Source organism: Dromaius novaehollandiae, chromosome Z (genome assembly GCF_036370855.1).
Source record: "Dromaius novaehollandiae isolate bDroNov1 chromosome Z, bDroNov1.hap1, whole genome shotgun sequence".
Classification (NCBI taxonomy): Eukaryota; Metazoa; Chordata; class Aves; order Casuariiformes; family Dromaiidae; genus Dromaius; species Dromaius novaehollandiae.
In genome coordinates, this window is record NC_088132.1 from 67060334 (window position 1) to 67087961 (window position 27628).

Genomic DNA, 27628 nt, shown 5'->3' on the forward strand with positions numbered 1-27628 from the left:
TTCCTCTAGCACACAGGAGGGCTTAATGAACCAATTCTGTTCCCAGTCCTTTGCCATTAATTATATTTCTTGGGATGTTTTATAATGGAAAATTTTAATCTGAAGGAGACTATTCTGGTATTGGAGGACATGGATGGCAGCATGAACATGTATGATGCTGAAAAATCAAAATGCAGGGCACCTGACTTATTCCTGCTCTGCATAAACCCCTAGAGCTCTGCCAGCAAGGGAGCACTAAGATGATTTAAAGGCTTAGTCACAGTGACCTTTTTGCATTATTGATGCAAACCTTATGCAGGAATCAACCCTTGCATCAGCTGAAGAAACTCTACCTTGACAAAAAGAAAGAAGCAGCAAATTCGACCCTCTTCGGGAGACTCTGTCAGAGAATGCCACTTTGCCAGATTTTGTACTGCAAAATCCAAGTTCAGCTATTTGTCAAGTATATATATAGATACTGTTACCATATATATGCACATGTGAGCGTGTGTATACACACACACGTAGAAATATTCTGAGTAATTGAGATGTGAAAGGCTCCACCTACTAGTTAAAGCCTTGAGAAATGTTTGTTAGAAATGGTGCTCCCTGGGCATTGCTGCCCATGCCAGATTTAGAAGAGAGAGCCGCAAAGCCCTAACTCTCATACCGTGTAACCCAGCCACCTTACAGCCGCTGACCCTCAGGGCTTGGCTTTCCAGATCATCAGACAAAGGGCAGAAAAAGACTATGTTTTTCCCTGGATAATCTTCTCTAAGGAAACCCCGTCAGACTCAAACGTCTCAGAAGTTTGCTCAGAGACAGTTCTGCAGCAACAGCCATTGTCAGCCAAAACCAGAAAACAAAAGAAGACAAAACCCTTTATGCACTTTGTCAGCCTCTGACTAGCTCCATCGAGGCTCTAACTGGAGCTCTGTTGCAAGGCGCCCTACCCGATGAACCACAGCGCTCACCTACTCACTTCCTTCCACTTCACAGCTTTCAGTAACGCTAGCACAGCAGCAGCAGGCACCTCGGAACCGCCAGCCCTGCCTCGCACCCCGCCCGCAGGGACTGCCCCACCGCGAGGGGGAGGACACGGCCCGGCGTGCCTGCCAGGCCCTCCCCGCCCGCCGCGGCCTGACACCGACACGCTCGGCCCCCGCCCCATTTTGACCCCTCCTGCGGGCAGCCCCCCGCGCCGCGCCGGCAGAGCCACAGCCGGGCCCGCGCCGGCCCCGTGAAGGCTCCCCGCCGGCTCTGCGGCGCCGCTGCCCGCAGTGCTGCCCTGCCGCGCCGGGTGCCTGCGCGCCGCGGGGCTGCGGCACGGCGCCGGGGCGGCCCCGGGGGCGCGGCTGGAGGCGGCGGGGCGCGGCCGGAGCGGAGCGCGGCTGCCCGCAGTGAGGCGGCGGCGGCGGCACCATGCCTGGCTTCTCCGGGGAGCGCTTCGTGCGGCTGCTGCTGCTCTCGCTGTGCCTCCCGGGCGGCAGCCCCGCAGGTAAAGCTTCTCGCAGGAGGGCTCCGCTCCCCCGGCCCGGGGGGCGCTGGGGGGGCAGCGCAGGGCCGGGCCGGGGCGGCGGCATGGCGCCGCGGTGCCCTCCGCGCTGGGCAGGGTGGGCCGGCGGGGCGGGGGGAGAGGGCCGGGCCTGGGGGCGCCGCCTGGGAGCTGCGGCTGAGCCAAGGTCCTCCCTGCCCCAGAGCGGCCCCCGGGGGCTTCGGGGTGGCTTCTCTCCACCCAGGACACAACTGGTTTTACCGCGAGACTGTCGACCCTGCTTATGCGAAGGAGTGAGGCGACCCCGACCCTCCCAGGCGGTGCAGCAGCCCGTGAAGCGCCCAAGCACTTCCTTCCCCTCTGTGCTGGCTTCTGCCCTGGTACCAAAATGCCGGCGCAGCACCTGCCGCCTCGCCTCGCCCCGTCTGCGGGAGCGCGGGGGATCTCCCGGGGCGGCTGGGCGGCGAGAGCCGCTCTCTGCGTTGGCCCCGATGAGCGGGACCTCGGTGCCTCTCAGCGCTTGGTAGCGTTGTCTCACGGCGCGTCGCAGTCGGCAGCCAACAGTCCCGCTCCGATGCTGGACTAGCTCTAGCGATACTGAAATCCTGCAATCTAGGAGTTCATGCCTTCCATCTCACAGATGGGAAGGTTTGTTAGTTCACAGGTGTAGGACTTGGAGGTCAAGGCACAGTATTCAATTGTTGCTTTATCAAATAATGTGTTATTAAGTCTTTAAAAAAAAATCCCCAATCCTGTAAGTTCTACTGATATTTTACTTAAGTAATTTATTAGTGTATGCCTAGTGCGTTTTGAAGAATGCTTTTTGGAGGATTTTATATTGCATTTTTAAGTTCAACAGTTCAAATATTCATGAAGGAAACTAGACTCAAGCGTTCTGGCCTGTATTCTGCCTCTAATGGTTTTCTGTAGTTTGAGAGCGGGCCAGCCACTTCTAAGGAGACATGAAGTAATTTATAAAATTAGTGGATTTCCATTGTTAATCATTGTTTTTGATGTGTGGTAACGGAAGGAATATCAGGTTGCCATGCAAGATGCAAGTAATGGAGCGTGTTTTGCTAACACCAGAAGTTCTGCCCACTATGTGTACGTGACCATTAATGTTGTGAGTTTAATTAACCATCAGTGACTTAGCTCCATTTTCAGTGTGCAGTATGCAGCTAGGCAGTTACACGTTTCTTGGTGCCTCTGTTCCCCTTCCCGAATACTGTTCCCTCCTTGATGATAACATAACTTCCATAAAACTTAGAGAAATTTTATATGAAAATGTGAAAAGGCAGAAAAACTGTTTTGCAGGTCTCAAGCTTGTTGAAACTACTATATCTATAATAATATATGTAGCGTGTATATATAAAATATATGTAGTATGTATGTGTGTATATGTACATGAGAGAGATTTACTTAGAAGTCCTTTCTAACAGTTTCTTCCATCAGTGAAAAAGTTTTGTTACTGTAAGTGGACTGATATTTGTAGGAACCTGTTAGTCACATCATGACAAGCAAGCCATAATGATTTTTTTTGCTGATGACTACTACTACCAAAAATTATACCCAATGGTCACGGAAGCAATTCTGAATTTCAGAGTGCACTTATGCAAAATCATCAGGGAAATTGTATCCTTTTCTGCCATAAAATTCCTGTTTGGGGAGTGATTTCCCCAAATCTACCATATTTCTAAAGTGATGGATATCATATCTAGTTTTGATCAGATATCAGTAACTGGGGTCACCTGTATTAGTACCCTTTACCTGTATAAAGTAAGGCTATTGGTTTTCATATTTACATTAAATGTTTTCATATTCATGTGAAATAGGTGCATTAAGTAGAAAGGCTTCATGCTGCAATTTTCATGCTGTCTTAAATGTGGGGAAGTGTATTTTATTCTTCCCTCAGTTAATAACTTACAAAAACTCGGTCAGGAATTAGCACAGGAACTAGGTGAACACCCCATCAAAGGGAAGCTAACATTACCTTGGAGGGAGATGTACTAAAACTGCCTTCTAGTGAAGTCCAGAAACAAGATGTATTCTGGAGGTGTGAGGATTCAAATTTAAGTGAACCTGCAAACCAGCATGTTTCTTCAAACGGAATTAATGTTTGCGGTTAAATGCAACCTAAGGAAGTACCATGTGCGAAAGGATGATACCACTGATAGGTGGGTTAGATATCCTGCAGCTGGTCCGGCAGATACCAAAAGAGAAAAGGCTTTCTAGTTTTCATTTGGGGATAAATAGCTTGCTTAGTTTTGTGTTCTATCAACTCTGTCCTTTAAATCTTCATAATTGTTTGCTGGATTTTTCAAAATAATTAAATAACCAATCACTTCTATTCTACATTGAGTTGAGGATAACTTCAGGTAAATATTAAATGCCAAGACACATTCTTCAGAGCTTGTTGCTTCCTTTAGTTGCCCAGTTCAGTTTTCTGGATTAGTTGTACTGTATGCTGCCAGATTCCTTTAACAAAAGCAAACCTACTACATCCAATCTTCTAACTTCTGCCTCTGAAAACTCACCGAGTTAGGCGAGCAGAGGAAATGCCTCGTTTCCTATAGACTTTGCTTCATTGTTGGCTTTCTCTGGTTTGTCCTGAAGGAAGGACTTTAATCGAGGTGTTTCAGGCTCCCTCATTTGGGTTCTCTGGTGCCTAATGAGAGCTCACGCTGCAGCTGTTCCCATAACAGGGGCACTATGAAGTTCTCCAGCCTGGCAGCCAGTTTCAGATGTTACTGAATGCTTTGTGCACTTGCAGAGAGTATAACTGATACTAAATTAATTGACATTAAATTAAACATTAATGATGTTAAATTAAACCGAGTTGTATCTCAGACTTCTCCTATTCAGCCACTTTTCTCCATTGCACTCTTGTGAAGATAGTAAAGTGGGCCAGGCTGTTTGTAGGACTCTAAAGCAAGAGCAAAAAAATTAAAAGCCTGAAATTGCTCCGATTATAAGTACAGCAGACCCCCTCTTTATCTCTAAAATATTGGCTGTAGTAGGGAGCAGAAGAAGGGCAGAAAAATAAATTAATGACTGCATGCTCTCATCTACTCCTTTCTCTGTAAAGATCAGGGCAACAAGAACCCAGCAATCCACCACTTAGATTAGATTTAATCAATAGGCTAAGGCATTCAGCCCTGAGCCAGTAGTTTCTGAGAAGTTACTGTACTTTACTTACATCACACTGTCTGGCTTGATGACACTGGGCATCCAGTGGTGGTTTGTCTTGATCTATGCTGTTCAGCAGGATGCATATGAGAGGACAGGACAGAGACGCAGTGTTACTTCTGTGCTACATAGGTCTACATATAGACAGGTATGAGCTAAGATATAGAAGCAACTCTGACTAGAAATGACATTACTTGACTGTTTTCAGTTGGTAAATTCAGTATGTGAATCAAGATGAGAACTCTATTAGTATGCAACCCATGTTGCAGGTTATCTGGCTTCTTTGCAGAGAGATAACAGAGCTGCTGCACAGCTTGGTACTGACACCTTCTAAATTTATCATCCTGGAAGATTTTTAATTACTATGCAGATGATGCATCTACTAAGCTGACACAAAGTCAGGTGATCCGTGCGAACCTTCGAATGTCTCAAGACACTGCACAGATGTAAAATTCATGGACTTTTCTTCAACCTTATCCTTAATATCAGAAGTATAATAGCCTTCCCTGCTCTAATCACCTCTGTCAAGCAGAGAATAAGACCTACTGTCCTAACCAACTGCATGACAAGCTAGCAGATATTCAGGCTAAGCAAATTTCATAAGTTCTTTGCTCGAGGGGAAAAAAACAAAATGGGGGAAAAAATTGACTATGGGACCAATGGACTGATTAACTGTGAGGAAAGAAAGTGCCTGTTGTTAAGAACCACTGATGCTTTTTTTTTTTTTTTTTTTTTAAATTTTGCTCCTTGGCATCTTATTTCACTCTTAATCCAAGTGCATGATGGGCAGTTTATGAGAGAGCATATGGTGCAAGTGAGACATGAATCTGACATGGTGTAGAGTACCTGCACACTGGAGACACCTATGGGAGATTCTGTGGATCGTCTATGCATACAGTGCTGAAATGGGATAGGAGTATGGTTAGTGTTGTTCACTTGAAGGAGCTGGCAGTGTGCTCACTACCTTCTGCTGAAGGAACATGGTTTCTCAGCATGTCTGAACGTACTCAAAAAAACCTGTGGTGTAGCTTTTCACTTTTCACCCTATGCTTGCTACTATTGAATATTTAGCAGAGCTTGCTGACCCCTTCCTGGTTTTAATTATGACTGCATATGTTTTAAAACTTTTTTCTTTTTTGGCTACACATACAGCTTTGTAAACATTGGTCAAATCATTTAAAAGTTACTGATGTGAGAGTGCTCTGCGTCTGAGGAACAGCACATCCCACTGCAAGTTCTAGAGCAGTAGACTATGTCCTGGAATATCTAAGCATATAGGGATATAACGTTTATTCTGAGCTAATTTTACCACCCAAATGTGGGAAGGGAAAGGAAGCCAAAAGAATCTTCATCTTCATAAATCACATAGGGACCAGGAATCCTTAGTGCAAGAGAGAGACAGCAGCATACTCAGAAACTAAACAAATCCTGTCCCTTTTCCCCTACTGTCCTTTCTGCAGTCAGGAACATAAAGCAAAACCCAGGAGCTTTGCCTGGCTGTTACAAAAATTGTTTTATAGGAACAAAATTAGATTTGTGATGATGGTAAGGAAGCTGGAGCCTGGTAACAGTGATTAGCATTGCTTGGTGAAATCCATGTTCCATGCCAGTTAGGCCTTTTGCTTTGTTCGTCAGAGTGATAATGGAAGGTAAGGAGGTTGTTCGTTACGTCAAAAAACAGGATAGGCAGGTGTCGTGCTGTAATGGAGTCCTTACGCTATTACTGAATCTGCCAGTCTATGTTTAAAAGTAATAAATTAGGGCTGATGTTAAGCTGTGATGGTCTAAGCCCACAGACAAGACAGGATTTGAGTAGATTGCAATTTTATTAGGCTACTGAAATAACCTGAAGAAGAGCATTGCCTAACAATAGACTTGCTACAGGAAAAGAGGGGCTTGTCTTTTTATAGAGCAGATCTGAACAAAGAAGCTCTCTTTCAGGTTATTACAGAGGTCAAATAAAAGATACTACCTCTGTTCTCAAATCTTCTGTTGCCTAAAATAAACTAAACTGGCTGATATTCAACTGGTGAAAAGTAATTCTTTAGTATTTTGGCTGTACATACTTAGAATTTAGGAGAAAAAAATACAGGTAGTAGGCTGAGGTGAGGGGTTTCTGTTAAAATTATTTTCAGGAACTAGATATTTCTAACTTGGCTCCACTGAGAAGGAATAAAGTTTCTTTAAACACTTCTTTTTTTCTTTCTTTTTCTCTTTAGATTTACCCATGACAACACAAGATGCCAGCCAAACTCAGGGGAACTTGTTGACTCAAATGCCAACTGGACTTAATGAATCATCTCCTGGTAATCATTTTATTTCAGTACACCTAAAGCGATAATATTTTTCCCAGTGCTCCTGAGTGGAGGATGGATACATCCTAAGTATCACCTGGAATTTACAATTTCATACTAATTAAATCTTTTGAATCTTCTTCAGAAGAAACAGAAGTAAATGCCTTTTAAAGCCTCTGCGACAGTTTGTGTCATAAGAATCTTCAGGCCTGTGGGAAAAAGCTATCGGACTGCCACTTGCATGGTCCGCTCCCGTTAGGCATACATGCCATCATAGCAGACAGTGATTCTAGAGAATGGACCGTTCCCAAACTAGAACAGGAGGTTCTGTTCTAGTGTATATTCCTGAAATTTATGTGAGGACTCCTTTTGCCTCTGTGTTAGTACAATGTGCAATGATGTCTTCATGTCACTGAGCCTGCTAGCTTCAGCTGTCTATTCCTTTTGAAAATTAGGGATGTGTCCCAACCTTCTGCTGTCCCTGCACTTTATTCACCATACTCCAGATAATTCTGGTTGAGATAGGGAGCAGGGAATAAGTTCCAGATAAGAGAAGAAATTGGTGATTGTTGATCCCACCTCTGTTTTCTTTGTAAAGATCAGGACTGCAGGAATTCAGCCATGCACTAAAGGTCATGCCGATTAATCCAAATCCAACATGGACTAAGTTACATATAAACATGTGGCAAGTTCTGACAAGTTACTCCAACCACACTGTCTTTGAAGATGCTATTTATCTCGTGTTCATCTTAATCTTCTGAGCTTTCTAGCACACTGTGTGTGAGAGAAACGGAGGGAGTACAATAGCTAATAGATGCAATAACCATATATATGTACATACACACACATTATATGTATGCATGACCTAAAATACACAAGGTATTTTGTATAATATGACCTCACCTAACTTTTTTCATTTGGTATGTGAATCGAGGAAGAAAGCCAATATGAGAATCATACTGGTGTGCAAGCCCCTCTACAGGTTGTTTAGGTTTTTTGCAGATAGATAACAGAACTACCATACAACCTGGCACTAGTGTCTTTTAAATTTACCATCTTGGGGAATTTCAGTTACTAACCAGGTGAGGCATGTACTAGGCTGACATAAACTCTGGTGATCCATTTGACAACCTTGTAATGCTCTCAAAGTGTTTGCACACACACACAGAGGAGCAATTCCAGACCTTCAGCAGCCTTCCCGTTTAATTTCAGGGGAAAACATTTGGGCCAGTTTGTTTCTCCATCAGATGGAAATAGAGGCTTACTCGCACTTCTGTCTAGAGAAACAGCATTTACTGTCTAGGACTGGGAGACAGTTTCATAATTTGGTTGCTTAAAAAAAGCCATGTGGGACCAGTGGGTGGGACTGACAATAATGCTCTACTATCAGAAACTACCAAATGCACTAGCCTGAAGCTCTGTTCTTCCACATCATCCACCTCAATATACAGGTTTACTGTTAGTTACACTGGCTGAAGCACAAGGCAAGGTATGAAAGCACAGATGGTACAAGCCAGGCATAATGCTGATTGCCTGTAGCATAGCATACCTAGTGTCATGCGCTGACATGTCGAGAAGGAAAAAACTTGCTTTACAGAACTGGCAGGCAGTTTGAGAGGCATGTGGCACCTCTGCTTAAGCTTGCTCAGAGATGCCTTTAATGCAGCCCCCTAGCAGGGACCTCCTTTAGCATAACTAGATTTTGGCAACAATTGTAGCTGGGAGGCACTTTTTTTTTTTAAGAACTTTGCGGTAAACTTCAGTATTTTATGCAAGAAAAGGGAAGAAGAAATATTTGGAGATTGTCTAGGCTTTCAGAGATACTGCTTCCACTGCGCAGTGATCAACTCTGTCACCAAGTGCTTAGAGAGGACTGAAGCCATAGCCCTGCTTTTCTCTATTTTTCTCTCCTGCTTTGGGACCTTTGCACTCCTTGGGCAGGAGTGATCAAGATCCCCTTTCCTTCTGCAAAAACTGGAATTATTTTCTCTGTCTTACTGCTTATATAATTTCTGAGATGTATTCTAAAATAACTGACAAAATTATTTTGCAAGCAGGTGAACCACATATGGTTGTGTGGTTTCTATTTCTGTCTCATCACTTTAGTTGAAAGAAAATTAAATTTGTTTAGAACAGCTTTATTTTTCACCTTTCAGAGCCCATGATGACTACACGAGTTGTCAACCGGCAAACTCGGGAGAGCGTTTCAGATCACTCACCAGTTGGACATAGTGTATCTACACCTGGTAAAAACAAGCATATGTCATCTTAAACTTGAATTGTTAAATTTTGTTTTTTATTCATCATGTGGTTATGAAAGATTTATTTTAGTTGACATTACCAGGACATATAGTTTGATAAAATCAAGGTCATTTAAGTCCTGCTTAAAGCTGTATAGAAAATAATCATAGAAAGTGGAAAAAGTGAAAATTGCTGTAATTGTACTGAATTGTCCTTTCCTTTAAGTATAGTTTCTACTGTCTTCTCATAGGGATGTGCTTCAGTTTACTTGTAACTTTTATACAGATAGTATAATACTAGTGAAACAGTTATTTGTGTAGATTTGGACAGATGATATTTTCTTAGCTGGCCTAAATGTTTTGTTAAAGCTGTAGTTTATTCATTTGCTTTCCTGCTCTATTTTTGAAATGCAGACAGCATGAGAGCAAGTCTAGTGGTAGGAACAAACTGTGTCTTATGCTCACTATTGGCTACCTGACAGCTGTATCAAGCTTTTTAGAGCTTTATAAAGGTAGTTTCTGAATAGTATGCTGTCCATAGTGCTACAGAAATGGGATTTCGCTGGCCATCCTAGTCCTTTTAAATGTCATTTCCTTTCCTGAAAGGAAGTGAGTATCTTTCAGTCAGGCATATGATGGTGTTTATCAATATTCTTTATGTAGGGAAGGAAATTCCCCTCAGTATAGAAGGAGTTTTGTGGAGCAGTGAGAAACTCTGACCAGGTTCCAGTGTAGCCCAGGGCATTCAGTGGAGCTGCCTCTGGAGTAGATAATCTACCTCTAGCTTTCTGGCTGTGTTAACTTGTAGTGGTTTTGAAAATAACCATGGTCTGTCCTCCCATTTTTTTCTCCTTGTATTTTTTTTTTCATTTTTATTTTTTATTTAATTTTCTGAGTCTTACTTAAACATTGATTTAGTCGCATACGGTTCAAGAGACGAACCAGTAGGCTTCAGGAAAAGAATATGTATAGGTGACTCTTTGAATCAGTCTGTAAAATAGGTAGCTATTCCTTTCCTACAGTATTTTTTGACATTCATAATTACTTTATTATATCAAAAAGCCAACAGCTATCTTCTTAAAATGGCAGGATTACTAGAACAGTGGCCACAAAACACTGCTACTTTTAAAATTCTGACTATTAACACATAAGGTGTATGTAAAGAGTCTCCATAGGAATCAGCCTTTGGAAAGGTCTCTGCTTTCAAAAAAAAAAAATTACCGTAAAAAAACAATAACAATATCATAGTGACACTCTACTTCATGATTACCACTATAGGATCATAATGTATCACTTCACTTCCCCTACAACCTTATTAGGTCCAGATCTGACCACACAAGACTTTAAGCAGGCAGTTGAGGAGAAGGCATCTAACTTCACTGATTTGGTGTATGAGGTACTCCTATCTGGTAAGTATGCTATTTTATTTTTCAGTTAAACCGAATGCCTACAGTTGCACACAATCTTTTGTTTTGAGTTGCCATGTAAGAAGTTATAACGAGCTTCCTGGACAACTAAAAGAGTGATCTCACTGGGAAGTACTTAAAATTCGTGGAGGTCAGTTGGAAGTCCTTTACAAAGTATTGGAATGATATTTTAAGGACATAATAGCACAGCGTTTGTCCTGTATTTTCTTCTGGTAGAAATAAACAAATAGTGAGGTAATGTCTGTTTCTTGTTCTGATACAGGTATTCTTGGTATATGGTTCTCTGCTTATAGAGATGCCGCAGATATCAGCCTTTCTAATGGCTAGTCTCTAACAACGTAGCAGTTTCATTTTTCATTCTTTTAGAGTGCAGTTTTTTTAAAAATGATGGATCTCAAATGGCACCCATTCTATTTTTTAGCCACTTTTTAATCTGACTGTAAAAACTTCCACTATTGTGAAACTAATTCCATTCGCAAAATCACTTTGATCAGAAACAACCAAAGTGAGTTACGTTTGGCTCAATTATTAGATCCATTTATTAAACTCAGTAAGTGAGTTGCCGTGATTACGACTTTGCTTTGCTGTGAAAGACCGAGGTGTTGTACCTCTAAGCTTAACTACAGGTCAATGGATTCTGTAATATTTCAGATAAGACTTGGAGTTCAAGGTGTGGTGTTCCATAAACTTCAAATGTCTCTGCCAGACCCAAATAAAGCTTAAAACATTTTAAATGAGTAGTTTGTGCTTTTTCACTTCAACCAGATTCTGCTTTTTTTTTTTTTTTTTGACATGAATTTCATTAGTAAGTCAGCAAGCTATACTTTAAAACTTCCTTTCCTCTTGGAAAGGATTTCAGCTGTGAAAAACAGCCTGGTTTTGTACCCATCAAGGATATGCCTGGGGTTGAGGTGGGGCCCAGAATAATTTCTTATAGAGTATTTAGGTGGACTAACCACAGTTGTATCTAGAAGGTATAAAAGGAAAGTCCAATTATGAAATAAAATGTTAGTGTCTGAGAGTACAAAGTAGGTTATTTTTGCTTCGTTTTGTTTTTTTTTCCATAAAAGTTCATAGAGATCAGAGAGCCTGACTGTTTGCTGTTGAAACCTACTATCCATTTATGCACATATTGTATACTCAAGCTGGTTAAAAGACATAAAAGGGTCAGTTTTCCTACTGTTTGGGAATCTTTTCACGTTGCTATATGTAATGCTATTGGTATGCTAATAAGAAGGCAAAGGCCTTATAAATAAGTGGGTTTGAAGATTATGGTTTCAAGATGACTATTTCACTGGCAACAAGGCAGTACCTGTAAGTTCAAGGTATCAGGAAAATTTGCAACTGGCTGAAAACTAGATGCTTACAGATATTTACAAGTCTACCTCTTTTTGATATTAGTAATTTTTTTTTATTTCATACTCATTCCATTACTGCTAAATTTTGCTTTTTAATAGCAGTGCAGTCAAAAAAGAGGTTTAGATAGTGAGCATAGTAAGAAGATACTGATTTTTCTGATGAGAACTATACTTAATATATTTTGGGTTGGATTAAATGACACAGAAGCATAGGCCTGTCTTGCTTTCAGTGAAATGGATATCTGTGTTTCTATATTTGAGCCCATTAGCAAGTTTATCTATAGAATAAAGTGACTACATCTGTTTTGGTAATGCATAAGTTTCCGTCTTTCACTTAGACATGTTTTATAAACCTATTGTGAAAGGCTGATGGTCTAGCATTGTAGTTTTGCTAACATCAGAAAGTATAAGAATCACAGATCGTAACCACCTGTAATCAAGCACATCTCAAACACAATCTTTCAAACTTTTCTTCCCCTAAAATGAAGAAATATGATGCTTCTTTCATATAATCACTTTTTTTTTCTTGTTAGGTGTTTCTGGTACTCCTGTGGAAAAAAATATCACTTTGGACAGTCCAGCTAAAGTTGAGCTTTCATGCAGCCTGGCCAATAAATATCCTCATTTGAAAATTGTTCAAGTGGCTTGGAAGAAGGGAAATGAAACAATCAAGCACATCAATAAAACTGAAAATAGCTGGAGCATCCAGTAAGTAGCATTCTTGGCAGTTTGACTTGCAGGTTCTGGTGAATTACATCACATGTATATACACAGCCCAAAACTAATGATGTTTTGTATATCAGAAAAGAGTACAAACCAAATGTATTTGATAAATTAATGGCTGTAATCAACATATTGAAACTGAAGGAAAAGAAAAAAGACTGCAGTTATCCTAAGCCTGGAGGAAGAGCTCCTGCTTTCTTCTAGTGCTGGAGAAAAAAGCATTCTTCCAGACAGGAGTATAGGATAAGAACCTGGTTCTTCCAGGTTGTAATTCTGTTCAGTAGTTGAAATAGTGATCTCGGTTTGCTGCGCTGCTAACTCCCCCATTTTCCACCATTCTCCCCGCCACCCCTCCCCAAGCTATGCCATTCAGAAGACAGTCTGAAAGGCATCAGTGGTCAGTTTTTCTTCGTAGTCAAAAAAATGAAAAGAGAAGAAGGAATCAGCTTTACAGAAAAGAATATTTAAATTGTTGTAAAGCTCTTCTTAACTCTTCTTGTATTTCACCACTCTGTGGAGACTCTAGGAATCTTCTTCGTCTAGAAAATCTTCTTCATTTATACATTTTACTATTGGCCTTTGAAAATCTATAAATGGGCTAGTTTTAACCAGGTAGTCTCATGTTGATTTCTGTGTATATTCAGTTTCTTAACCTCAGTAATGTCCATATAAAATTTCTGTGATAAAAAACATGATGAGAACATTCTAGCACTTTTCTACTATTCCATATGCACAACCACAATCTATGTAAATTTTCTTCAAAGTGCCTGTGAAGTAGATGGAGTCCAGCATTTTCTCTGCAGTCAAACTGTTAGGTGACAGTTCTTTTAAAATTCTTCTGTTTTGGAGCTACATTAACCCATTGACTGGCAGGCTTTAAGAAAGCACAGACTGTTTTAATTATCCGGTCCGATGTCCTGCATAGCTCATGCTATAAATTTCACATGGTAAACCCACTTCTAACTCAATAATTTTTTGTTCAATTGGATCATATTGCTTAAAAGACACTTCGCCTTTGCTGGGTACCTGTGAGCAATAAGGATGGAAATGGTGTTCACATTCCTTAGCAACCATGTGCTTTTCTTTCTTGTTTTCCTAAAAATGTCATGCTCTTTCTACATTGCACTAAACCTGAATCCTAGCGTTTCAACAATGTATGTTCTGTGCTCCACTGCTAATCTCTTCTGGCTTCTTTATAACTGCTACTGATGGCTAACTAACATTGTAAGACAACAAAGAAATATAAGCAAAAGAGCAAAACAGTGAAACTTTTTTTTATTTTAGATTGACAGTCACAGATGAAAATGAACTGGGAAGTTACAGTTGTACTCTTAAAGGGGAAGAAGAGTTCAAAGCTGTGTTCCATTTACAAGGCAAGTTCTGTTAAATTTTATTGCTTCACTTTACCATTGAAATCTTGCATTAGTAGGGTTTCTGGATAGTACAGAAACTGCAATTTAGTTTGATAAGCAGTGGCTAATGTAGTCAAGCTAAATGGGAATCTATCAGATGCCATTTCTATAACGTGGAGAGAGGGAGGAAAAACATCAAAAGAAAAACTCAAAAGCATTTTTTAAAAAATTTGGTAACAATCATAGGAGCAGGTAAGCCTACATTTTTCTAAAGGAATAACTGATTTCCCCTTCCTCCCCATCCCTCCAGCAGAAGTGAATACTCATCACTTTCTGGGGGCAAAGGAGGGCGAACAGCCAAGAACAAAAACCCTTTAATGGAGTCTCAAATCAGTTATTCAAAAAGCAGAGCCAATGACATGTAATTTCTGAAAATTTGGACTGAGAAGAAGTGGTGTTATGAGAAGATCAGTGATGACTGGTAGAATGGAGGCACATTTTTGGCAAAAAAATTCAGTTATTTCTGAATCAACGAATTATTGCTCAAGTGCATCTTTAAATAGCATGTAAGAACATCCCTTATATACAGTTAGAATGTGCTTTCCTGGGCAGTATGAGTGAAGGGCTGAGCACCTGGATCTTTCTTCTGTTTTATGTTCTCCACACCCCCCCCCCAACCCCTTTCTCCCCCACTAATTTCACCATGGATAGTAATAAGTGAAATCCAGTTGAATTAAAAAAAAAAAAAGGGAATGAAACAAATACATGCTTATGAGGACCTCTATCTCGCGCAGGAACTATTCCCTTTTGTTTTCTCACCATCCAGTTTTTGCAAAAAACAAGGCAGGCATTTGATCTGTGAAACTTCCACACGCTCTGAGCTGTACTGGGAAAGATTCTGCCTGAACACACGCTCCTAAGAACCATTGCTTTCATGTAACTACCTTAACCTCAGCTGAACTAACCAGCAGGGCTTTGTAATTCTCAGTGGAGCAAGGTGGCTTTGTTCAGCAGAGTATCTGGTCATACAGCTTCTGGAAACTTTCTCTCATGTATGTTCAAGTCTTAGAAAGCAACGCTGACATCTGCTTTCAAACCTTCAGCCAGGGAAGACAAGCTTGCAGTACGGAGGAAAGACAGAATTGTACTAACTTATTCAGACCTTTTCATCTCTAAAAATGATTCTGTATTTTTCTTGTCAATATGTGGGTAAGATTTAGCTGAATAGCTATGCAAGTCTGTATAGGTTTAAAAAAGAAAGTCAAAGGAAGCCGTATTCTTTTGAAAGCATAAAATAAACTATTTTAGTAAGGGTAAGAATTAATCGATAGGGAAGTCGCCTTTTCTAGAACACAGTGCATAGGATTAGCTGATTTATTACTACAGGATCGGAGAATTGCTTCACAGTGGTTGAATGCAGCCACGTCTGATGCCATACAAAGTAACGGCTTAACACTTTTCAAGATTAATGCAAGTGTGAAGGAAGTGGGAAAGGGAAAGCTTTGAGTCTTCCAGTCAATAATGCAGTGAGAATAGTTCTCAAACTGATGACTAGCATGTTGGTAAAGCTCTTTACTATACACAGTGGCTAAAATCATCACTACTGTTAACTAACTCTTTGCGAAGGTATTTCCACTAGGCATCAGCTAGGCGTTATTGGATATGTGTCACCTTTCTTCCTCTCCCTCCCCCACATCCTGGCCTAGCACAAACCTGCAGATTTTAAGGGGAGTCAAACTTTTACTCCTCCCTGAAGGAAGCCATAGCATTGTGAGAGAAGTTTTTAGGAGAAACCTACAGAAATCTATAGAAACCTATTAAACTTGGAGAATGTTTTTAGTATTTAGAAATAGTTTGACGTGTTATTATAATGGCTACTTTAAGAAAGAAACAGAATAGATTAATTCTTGTTTGTCCATTGTTCAGGGATCCTACTTACTGAGGCAGCTCTCCAGCTACACACGCTGTGGAACAACTCTGGTTTTTAAGCCAGTGTAGAGCTCTGACTGCTGTGAATGCTAGTGGGATCACCTGCCTCTTCATCTGTTCAAGTTTGGTTTTTGTTCGCAGCAGTAGTGTTTTGTCACCAAATTCTGGGTGATCGCTTTGCAAAATACCAGGGGCAAAGCATGTCACTTCCTTGCATGCATTCAGGGGTTAACTGCTCTGTTACAGAGCCAGGTCCAGGAAGACGTGATGAAATATGTTCATGTCCTTAATCATGACTAATATGTTTATACAAATTGCTGGTGTGTCTAGAGCTTTGCTTTGCCACTGACCAGCATGGCCAAATCTTTTTGAGTACTATAGAAATGTGCAGTGCTGAGTACAAGGGTTTTTATATTTGTTTTCACTTGTAATCTTTAATTTTTCAACCTGCTTTTGTGTTTTGTCTCTTCTGTAAGTTGCAAAGGAGGTGGCAGCAGTTATTAGTAAAGCTGTCCCTTGTATTAACAGCAGTGAAGATAGTCTGACATGACTTTCTAGAAGAATACGGTGTTTAATGATTAAATCATAAATACACACGGAGAGAGAAAACTCACTGGTAATAAGGCTGGATTGCTGCATGGTGCTAAAGTATAAATGACAACTAAGCTCTCTTGTGATGTTGATCTAGAGTTGAACAAGTGCCAAGAAAAAAAATCATGAATATACATTGCATGATGTTTAGCCATATTTTCTGAGATTGCAAGCAGTGTTCTTACTAAAAAAAAAAAAAAAAAAAAAAAAATTGGTATCATATATATTCCTGGAATGGGCATTTGTAAATTTGAACATTCTCTCTTGAAAAGTTCACTTCTTGAATAAGACTTGTGCTCAACCAGTCAATGAGGGGAGGGAGCACGAACAGTATTAGTTTATCTCAATCTGTTCCACCATAACTCTGCTGAAAGCAAACGTTTGTACTGTTTGGTTTGACGGTTTGTGACTGATACAGTTTAAAAGATGCACTAGATCTGTACTTATATGATAGAGCAATGAAACTGAGGAGATAAATGGATAAAATAAATGAATCTGAGGAAAACATGCTAGTAAGCATTACAAGAATGAGGGAAATGGGAGGAGGGGAAATAGATCCTCTATCATGATATATTTGTTCAATTCTAACTATATTTATGGAATGCCTCAATATATTTAACAACATTTTATGGGCTTCAGCTGTTGGAAGGCCATGGTGCATCTGCAGTTATAATAGCTGGAACAAGTTGCTCTCAAGTTAAAATCTTACGTATTGTTTCTTGTGGCCAAAGTCTTCATTTGGCAAGATCAGACCAAAAGTAACTTTTTACTGGCATACACCAAAAAGTCATTGCTTCAACTAAGAAAATGTATGCAGCTACAAAACTCTCTCATTCTGCAATTTGTTTTAGTTATTAATAAAAAAATACTCTGCACACGCAACTTGCCGATACTATTATTTGATAATATTACAGCTAGAATAGATGTCTGTCAGTTTTTGCAGATAGAAAGAAATTGCAAAAAGAAAAAAAAAGTTCATTTCAAGTGCAATAGAGTTGAGACATGTAGTTCACAGCTGTTGAGGAAGGCAAGGGGAAAAACTGCCACAGTCTGATTCTCACTTAGTTTTCAAGATTATATGGCAACTGAAAATAGGATTGCTGTGGCCTTTTGCAGAGATTCTGTATAAAGAACATTAGCCTGAAATGACTCTTCATTAAATCATGTGTCCCAAATGACATAACTATCTATGAGTTACTCAAGGAAAAGAAATGATTGGACTGCTATAAAGACATATCCAAATACATTTTATCTTTTTTTAATATTGTAGTTAAAACCTGTAGCTCTAATATGCCATATTTTTTCCTGCTTGTTCTTAGTACCAAAAATTGAAGGAAAAGAAAAACCTATAATCAGTTATGAAGGAGATACAGTTGTAATGATATGTAAAAGTTCCAATTATACTCCCATCACTTGGACCTGGTACCTGACTAATGGAAGCGAACAGGTAAGGTTTCCATCTGTTGGGCAAACAGAATAATATTGCAAAAAACAAGTACAAACACTTTGTAAAGTATAATGGCTTCTTGCTGTAGGTTCTACAAATTGCATTTCCTTCAATGTTAGTATAAATCTCTGAACGTGGAAAAAAAATGTCATCTATGTCATTTAGAAGTACTGGTTATAGATGTGGAGGGTTGGTGTGTTCTAGTTTGTATTTGGAAATGTGTTTTTTTTCCCTCTTCTAAAGTGCCTTCCCTAAGAAAATTAGAGACAGATAAGAATAAAACAAATCAGATGAGTCTTGAGGTAATTGTTTTCCATATAATAATGATAGCTATATTTCTTAATCTCACTCACTGATACCAAACAATCTCATAGCAGAACACCTTTTAGACAAGATGTTAGTAAGGTTTTGGAGGCTTAAGGGGGGGGGGAACATGAGCATGTACCTCCTCTTCCTCATTTTCCTAACTAACTTTGTGTTTCCCAGCCAGTGTGACCTCTTTGAGGCACTGGACCTGAAAGAAGTCATCCTGTGGTGGAGACCACTGTGTAACCTCCTCAGCTCCTGCCTTGAAGGCTGGGGAAAGCTCTAGCCTGGCAGAGTTTCACTCCTTTACATGCTCACCTTTCAGGATCCCCCTTAGCCTTGGGCAGCACAGTCCTCTACTGGGAGAAGCAGTATCAGTGGAGAGGAGGTAAATAGATGAGGTCTCCTCTATGCTGTTGCAGAGAAGAGGATGTACTGCGCTAGCAGCGTTGACTCTTGAGACTATATCGAATCATTTCCCAGTGCAGGGTTGTTCCCAGCTCCACTTCATTTAAGCATGTTCTTTGTGCTGTGGTAGAACCTGGACATCAGATCCTGATGTTCAAGGCTGCCTTTGTTAGTGGAGAGTCAATAGAGTCAAGGGTACCTTTCATCTCATCCCAAATTAATTGACTAAAGTAGGATAGATGATTTGCTCCCTAAAATGGCATTTTCCTCCACTGATTATAAAGAGAAGACGAGGTGAGTAGCTAAGATAAATCCTTCCCTTGGAGGTGGACTAAATGTGCTTTACAAATGCCACTTGTTCTTAATTCATTTTACATCTTTCTAGATAGAATTCTATATAAAATTAGAAATGTTGATAATATAAATAATTTGATTAAACACTTTGTCATTGCATTAGTAAGACTTAATGTATTTTTCTATTTTTAGATTGCCATTAATGATTCTCTGCTGTCAGACAAATATGTAATTGATCGAGTACCTGCCAACACAACCCATCTCAAGATACTGAAGCTCACCAAGAAAGATGATGGTGCATACTGGTGTGAAGCTGTTTTTAAACTAGGAAAAAGTAAAGGAAAGCTGAAGCTTAAAGTTCTCACCTTCCTGGTGCCACTCAAACCATTTCTAGCAATACTGGCTGAAGTTATTATTTTAGTAGCTATTGTTTTCCTTTATGAGGTGTATTCCAAAAAGAAAGAGAAGCATGCAGGTAGGCTTTTTACTATTTTTAATACTGTTATTTTAATCTTAATAATAATATATTTTAATATTATTTTAATAATATTTTTATCCAGATGGATAGAGGAACAGAATAATTTGAATGATAAATTTAATACAAATAAACTAATAATGTCAAACTAGGATTTTGTTTTGCTTCACTTATTTTATGCACATAATAATCATTCTTTTATTGAATTATTTAATGTGTATATTAAACTAAGACCTTTATGTAATCCTTTTTCTGTTTTGCAGAATATGAAAAGGAATTTGAACAAGTGGAGCAACTGTGAGTAATGAACTTACATTCTATATTTAAATATTTGCTCTTTTGCATACTGCAGTGTACATTACAAAGTTATAACTTATTGTTAACAATTGGTGAGGGTTACCTATGAATGCCCAAGTACAGTTTATTCCCATCCTTAAGCCTTCATAATTCCAGAAGGTGCAGAATGCTGGTTTTAGCCTGGCACTTAATTTTATTGTTTGGAAGTTGTTTTCACTTTATTGTCAGAGCACCAGGTGACCTCACTCTAAACTCATTCTAAAAGGCTGTAACTATGAGGAAAATCATTTTCAGGTGGAAACTTTTCAGAAGAGATTTTTGAAAATGTTTCACTTATGGTTTGTCCATGTTAACCTACATCTATCTCTCACTAATATGTGGTCAGAAACCTAATTTTTCAGATGTAGTTGCTGGAGATTTGGGATCTGGCATTATTTTGCTGTGCTGGGCATAAATATAACCTCTTTGTGAAAGGTTTGCTAACCTTCCCTTTTTGAGATAAACTGTACTTTCTTCCCCTTCCCCCCGCCCTCGAAGCCCAGTCATTTCCTCTGGCCTCTTTTATTTCCTTTTAAGATGCAGTTCAGTAGTTCCTTTTCTCTTTAGGTATATTCCAACTCACTCCAATTTTCTTTCCCTCCCTCAAGCCCTTCTTCCTTCCTATGCTGATCCTGTTTTGTCCCTCTGAGTGGTACCAATCTTCTCCTTTTGAATTTCTTGCTGCAGTGCCCTTCTCTGTTTCCCTGTGCTGTATTCATTTCCCCATTCTTTTCTCCAACACTAGCTGAAAATTATAATATATTTTTCTTTCTTTTCTTTTCTTCTCTAAACATCTTTAAAACTGTAATTCAGTTCAACTATACAGGGGGGATATGTCTTGGGAATATAGTATGCTATTATACCCTAAGATGTTTGGGGATATGTCTTATGTTGAGAATTCAATAACTGCTCTTGCCATATAGCCCTGCTTCTTATAAACATACTGAAACTGTATTAAAATAGGATTTTTAGACAGTATAGTGCACTAAAGTAATGATATGTTTTCATGCCTTATGAGATGTGGGATGTTTGTGATGCCATGGTTTTGATCAGTTGCTTGATCTTTATGAAGTACTACCTTGTTAGATAAATACCTATGAGAAAAATCTATTAAACCATGTACTTTTTGCCTGATTTCAATAACTGAAAGTTATTTCAACCACTGGCTACTTAGAACACAGATTGGTGTACCAGAGGGAATGGCTCCAAAGGAACACTTCTGGTCTATTATGTCAAGTGATGCCGTATAATACAGCTGAGTTTGAGGTATAATTAAAATGTCGCATCCAACAAGGTAGTAGGTAGGAGAACGGTGATTTGGAAGTATATTGTGGTAGCAAGAGAACTGTTAATACAGATCTAACTGAAGTCTTGATTGTGACCAATACCATGTTAGTGAATTGTCAGTACTTCAAAAGAAGCAATGATCTGAAGTGACAGTTTCAGCCCATGTTCTGTGGACACTGAGCTGTATATTGTTTGTTGTATATTATTCATCTGGGCATATACTTCATAAACAAATTTAAACACTGAATGAAATAATACCATAGCAGTATACTAATGGGAATATTGTAACTGTTCTTACAACTTTTCCGAAAACTTTGGGGCCTTTTTTCTCCCTTTTTGTGTTGAGCTTTTTGTTATTTGGTTGAAATTTTTTTGTTTTTTCTTTTTTAAGTCAGTATATTTTTTTTAATTCTCTTTTCTCTTACTTTTACATATCAAAAGAGAAAAATTTAAATACATTCTGGATATGCGCACTCTGATTTGATTGTGGGACTGGAATGACTGTGCTGATCCTGCATTCTGAAAGATGTTTAGGAATTTAATTTCTTTCTTACAGTAAATCAGAAGAAAGCAATGGTGTGGAAAGCAGTAGCACTAGGCACAGGAAAGTATAAATCTCTTCCTGAAAGAAGGTAAGTAAAGGATGAAACAGCCTGAAGTTTTCTTTTCCTTTAAGCAGTCTAATAAAAGGACAATAAAAAATCCATTATGCTATTCTGATCGGCTTTTTTATGTGGGAGCCACGCAGTGGTAGAAACACTGTTTATATAAAACAGTATATAGTCATTCATGACTTAATGGCAGTAAGACAGTAAGTCCAGTACCTTTTAATTGAATGCTATCATCATTATCACCACTGCAGTTTAATAGTTCAGTACACCCATTCAGCTCTTAAAATAGGGCCCATATTAACCTAATTAATCACTTGATTGCTAATCATGAAACATTTCTGTGAATGCCAATGTAGATGCTGAGATGCATAAGGATTGCTGATGTATCTGCAGTCCTGCTATCTCAAGCTGTAATTTTGGATGCTGAGTTAGGTTATGCAGGAAGGATGCAAGTGCAATAGCAAGAGGAGAAACCAAAATGGGGAAAATGGCATTACCAGACATGTAAAACAAGGAATTAAAGGACCCTAGAAAAGAAGGCAGAGCTTAATAGACAAAGGGATTAGTGGCAGAAGAAAGCAGAAGATACTAACACTGTGGAAACTGTACAGTGAACTTCCCTGATTCTCTACCCTCTTTGCAGTCTAATCAAAGCCTCCTTCAACTTCTGCCAGCTGGAAATGCTTGTCAGAGGATGGTCTGTCAGTTGAGGACCAATCCTGCTCTCTAGCCACTTCCCCTTGTCATTTCCTCTCTGCATCTGGCACCCCAATCTATCATGTGAAGGTGACAGATCCGAGTGACTCCGCATTCATGTCACTGCTGGTGTTGTGCTTCCTTCTTCTCACAAGCCATCCACTTGAAGGAAAATTGTTTCCATACCCTTTGTGTTTTAAAGACTGGGAAGAGAATAATGTCAGGTAAAGCTCATATGAAGAGAATAACAAATCAGAAAACAATCAAGCATAATACTTTTCAAGAGTGTGTTTTCTCCTATGTTTCTCACATGTTACTGTGCTTTCAGTTGGTTGCTGTGACAGGCTAGCAAGGACTTATCCCATTTTGGATTCAAGCTCCCATTTTTATAAAGTCATCTTGGCATATGATTCTTACTGAATTACTAAGGATTCACTGAGTTGCAAATCGTGTTTCAGTAGGTACCTAAACACCTCACAAACTGGACCATTTGAAAATTTTGCCAAGTATAAATGTGCAAATGGAATAAAGTTTAGTTTCAAACAAATAAGGGGAAGGATAAAGCAGAGAAATAATAGAATTCATGTCATAAATAATATGTTTGTTCTTCTTTAATTCAGGAGATTTAAACCAACAGAAGTGGAACACTGTGTAACCATTACAAAGCTACAGAAGACATATGCAGCTGTGCATTTTAAACATCCACTATGCGTCTACATAAACTTCTCTACACTTACTTGTGAGAAATAAGATGCTTTTAAAATAGCTGTGAAACTAGTCATTTTATACAGACAATATTCGGATATACTGCATTTAGACATTTGCTGTCTGTAATATCGATGTTTGGCCTTTTACTACTAAAAGGCAATCTTTATGCAACCACGCTTCCAGTTATTTTATGACTGATCTGTTTGATTTTTGTGCCCTAAATTGGGACTAATTTTGCATTCACCAAATGGACAGGTAAATGCAGAATGGGCCCATTATCTAAAGGTGAATACTGAAGACTTGTTATAAAGCTGGACTCTTAAGAACAAAAAATTATTTCCACCAAAGAAAATGCCTTTTACTGGCAGATTAGGCAAATGTGACGCACAGCCATTTTTACCAAAGAAATGGTCAAGGGGAAATCTTTATCATGATTTAAATGAAGGATTAACAATTCCACAGTTTGCTGTGAACAGTAAAATAAAATGTCTTTGTTCTAACTTTTGCTTAGACTCATTTAAATCAGGAAGAAATACAGGTATATTCTGAATATTTAAGCTATGAATTTCCTTAAAATGCCCTTCCATATGGCTCTGCTACTATACTGTAATTCTAAACAGCCTAAGCATTTAAATACTGTGCAGGTAAAATACTACAGCAATATTTCAGAATAACTGAAAGAAAACAAGCAAAAAGGACACAGTATCGTATAGCAGTATAACTGAATTAATTCCCAACTCTTGCACAAATTACCCCAGAATCTGCAGGTTACACAGATGAGCAGTTTTAGGATTGTAATTTGTACAGAAGACAGAACTTTCGGAAGTATGGCTATATGGTTCATACGACTGCGACTTCTGGCTCAATACACAGCAAAACAGTCTGTGGTCTAATTGGCATTCCTGCTTACCGGAGCATACTCTACTGTTCTTTAACAAATTCTCATCCAAACACAGAGAAGGTCTTGAGCAGCTAAAATTTTTAGGGTACTAGAATAAAGCAGCAGAGCATTAGCTCCATCATATATACAATTGTAATATTGCTGTTATGAATCACCATATTGCCATAGAAGAGCTAGTTGCTGTAATTGGAAATGTACCAATTAATTGCATGATATATATGCAGCAAACAAAAATGTACAGCTAATGGAAAACCAATTGATTACATTAGTAGCCTTTCTAAGAAAGGGAAAAGTAAACTCCTCAAAAACATTCCTCCTCTCAGCAACAATATAAGAAAAACCAGGCAGCATTTGCAAACTCCCTAGTCAAGAGAAAAGAAGAACCATCTCCTAAACTGCACAACCTCAAGTGGCCATTTCTCTTTAAAGAGAAAAGTATACATAAAATAAAAGATTAAAAAAAAAAAAAGCAGAAGAGAGATGGAGTTAAATTCAATTTTCAGCTTCTGTGGGCTTGAAAATATCAGAAAGGCTATCACTGGATGTTTTGTTGGAAGTGGGGGAAAATCCAGTCTGATTTGCACTTTTTGTTTGTTTTCAATTAACACTTTATTTTGTAGCTTTAATTTGTACAATTTTAAAGTCCAAATAAAAAGCAATGGGCAGTATGGAAGCATAAAATGATTGACTTTAAGGGCTGAACACTGATAAAGATTTCCCTTATAAGATACTGTTTATTGTATTTGGCTTTGGAGTTTCTATGCACTATACAAACCAAAATGCATTTACATTTTTTTAATACGAATTTTTATCATTGATATGACAGCCTTTTTGTTATAGCAAGTAAATCTTTGCACAGTTTAAAAAAATACTTCTGTATATTGATTGTTTGAAACATACCATTCCAAGATTATCGCTTTTTTTGTAGAAAATGGATGTTTTTTGTTGGAAACTCAGTAATAAAAACTGTAAGTTTACTTACAGATCTATGAATTAAATCCTGCGTAAAACAGAATAATATATTTTTGCAACAAGAAGGATGTATAGGTATAATATGAAAGGCATACTATCGGAAAAAAAAACTTTTATCAGAAATGGAAACAACTTATTTCTACCTTTACTGAGCATTCCTACCTGATCTTGAAATTGCAATATGAAGTCTTGGCCACCATAGGTGAGTTACATGAATAGAATATTCTGCCTTATCAAATAAGGGCTGCACTAAAGGCAGGCAAGAACCTAGCCTAAGCATGTGTATTAGATGTATGATGTGTTCCTCCTGTCATTACTGTATTAGTGACAGTTTCTTCAAATTGGCTCCTGAAACTCTAGTTTGATCTTGACCTGCCTCCAGCAGGTTCTGCTAGTCATGTCTCCAGGGGACTCAGTGTTTACATTTGGGTTGGCAAGTAGTTTCAGTCCTCATATCCTGGCTGCCTAGGCTCAAACCTTCTTGGGTTCCCCTGCAGGAGGAATAATAACTATTAAATAATAAATATTAAATAATTGGCATGGTTAACTGGCATAACTCCAAAGGCAAAAAAAAGCGCATTTTTTTAGTCCAAATACCAAGTAGAAAGCTCTAGAGATGTATAAATTCATATTTCATTAGAAATAATTATATATTTTATATGTTCAAAATATTTCTATTGCAGTTGCTTTGTGTATGTTTTAGTATGCGTAGATAGCCTTTAATCTAAAAGAACAAAAACTTGACAATTTACAAAAATTCAAGGCAATGACTTTTTTCATCTGCTTCAAGCCAAGAGAATACCAAATGAGAGCCAAAACAATCCTTAAAATACTTTCCCTTCAAACACAGCACTTACATCTGTGTGTCAGGATCCACAAAATTAGTTTGAGTAGCAGCCTGTTTGGCATATCCTCTCTTCCGCGATCAAATCCTGCTTTTTTGCAAGAAATGACATTATAGTCTACCATAGCAGCAAAAACCTCCTTTATTTCTTGGAAGGAAAGACTGAAATCCACGAACAAAGCCTGAACGGTCCTGTTTCCTAATGCTTTAAACTGGTCACTGGAAATTCAGCAATTCTCCCTATGTCCAAAGTGGACACAGGCAACTGTGAGACCAGATTCCTAATGAGGCATGATAGACTTTAGTTTCCAAATTTGGAAGCACATATACAACCATATGAATATTTCCTTAGGATTGAGAAATAAGAATTTGTCAATTTGTAATTAATCAGAGTAATTGCCAGAGTAAATAATCAATTAGCTATAGGTCATTTGATACAAAATCCTGAGGAAGAGTGAAAAAGCCCACAGTATTGAACTGATACTAAAATATATGTCCATGTGCATTAATAATTACTTTCAGCCAAAGAAGGAGATTTATTTTCTGCCTTTAAATTTGCCCTCAAAACTTTCCAACTATTGTCAGACACATTAAAATTAGAGGAAAACTCCTATTGGTGTCTTCAGTGTAGGAAAAAATATTTTAACTGGGTGTTCTTTAACTCATTGTGGTTTGGAGCTACCATTGAGTGCCCAATATGTACAGGCTGACCATGACTAGCTATAGCATGCTGTAATTCCTGTTGGGAGCCCCCAGCTGGAATAAAACAGGAGGAGCCAAGGGCTGAGGGGGAAACCAGCTGGGAATGACTGTAGGAACATGAAGAGGACCTGCTGCTATTCCACTGGGGTCCTAAGGGGCAGCAGGAGCTGAGAGGATTTGCTGTTAAGGGTGTACAAGGAAGATGGACTGCAAATCAGTAGGAAACCAAGCTTTGTTCTTTCTGCCATTTGTATTCTTTGTGTGGGAAGTTCTGCACAGTGGCTGAAAACGGGCTCCCATTGCTGAGGGCTGGCACAGGTGAAAACATGAACAAAGCTAACACATTTTATAAGCGAATCAAAAGTTATATCCTTGGAAACTTTTCTCCGCTAGTTTTAATTAGTTTTACAGACTTACTGTTTTCTTATGCCTTAACATCCATATAAGAAAATACATTAAACTAGTCTTCATGAAAAAAGATAATCCAAGTTCCAAGCTTTACAACTTTTTTTTTTACTAAAACTGTCTTTGATTTCTTTAAATTTACTGTTGATAATTGATTGCACTCATTTTTGTAGCTGAGTTTTATAAGACTTCAAACTTGTACTTTTTGTTCTATCTTACCTAAAATAATGATTTTTGCTTCCACATAGAAACATTACCCTAATAAAGAAAAAAAGAGGACAATCTTTTTGTTAAAAGGTTGAAGGGAAAACCAAATCAGATGAAATTCCTATCAGCCGACTTACTTACTTTCTGAACTATTCTGGAATTGACATTAAAAGTTCTGCAACAGTGCCTTGAAGGAAGGAATTCATTTGTCATATTTTTAGGTTCATCTTTATCTTTTGCAAGATGTTTGTTAAAGAGTTTCAGAGGAAACTTGACAGCAAAAGCTGTTTTTCTAGTGAAAAATTACTGAGCCTAATGCTTTTATCACGCTTATCTTATTTTACATTCTGATTTTATAGTCTGTGCTCACTCAGCTATGTTTTATGGTTCTGCTTATGCAGTAAGATGTGTACTGAAAATGGAATATCTTCTCCTGTATGTTTACTGTGTATGCA

The 27628-nt window shown here is 38.7% G+C and overlaps 1 protein-coding gene across 1 annotated transcript; it reads left to right on the forward strand.

The window, feature by feature from the left end:
- The first annotated feature begins 1043 nt into the window (after window positions 1-1043).
- On the forward strand, window positions 1044-27359 carry LOC112984005 (embigin). The gene is made up of 11 exons (XM_026101497.2): window positions 1044-1477; window positions 6880-6966; window positions 9111-9200; window positions 10514-10603; window positions 12513-12687; window positions 13987-14075; window positions 17894-18021; window positions 19222-19504; window positions 19768-19801; window positions 21684-21759; window positions 23055-27359. The coding sequence occupies exons 1-10, from the start codon at window positions 1402-1404 to the stop codon at window positions 21739-21741; spliced, it is 1110 nt and encodes a 369-aa protein (XP_025957282.2). The 5' UTR covers window positions 1044-1401; the 3' UTR covers window positions 21742-21759; window positions 23055-27359.
- The last annotated feature ends 269 nt before the right edge of the window (window positions 27360-27628 follow it).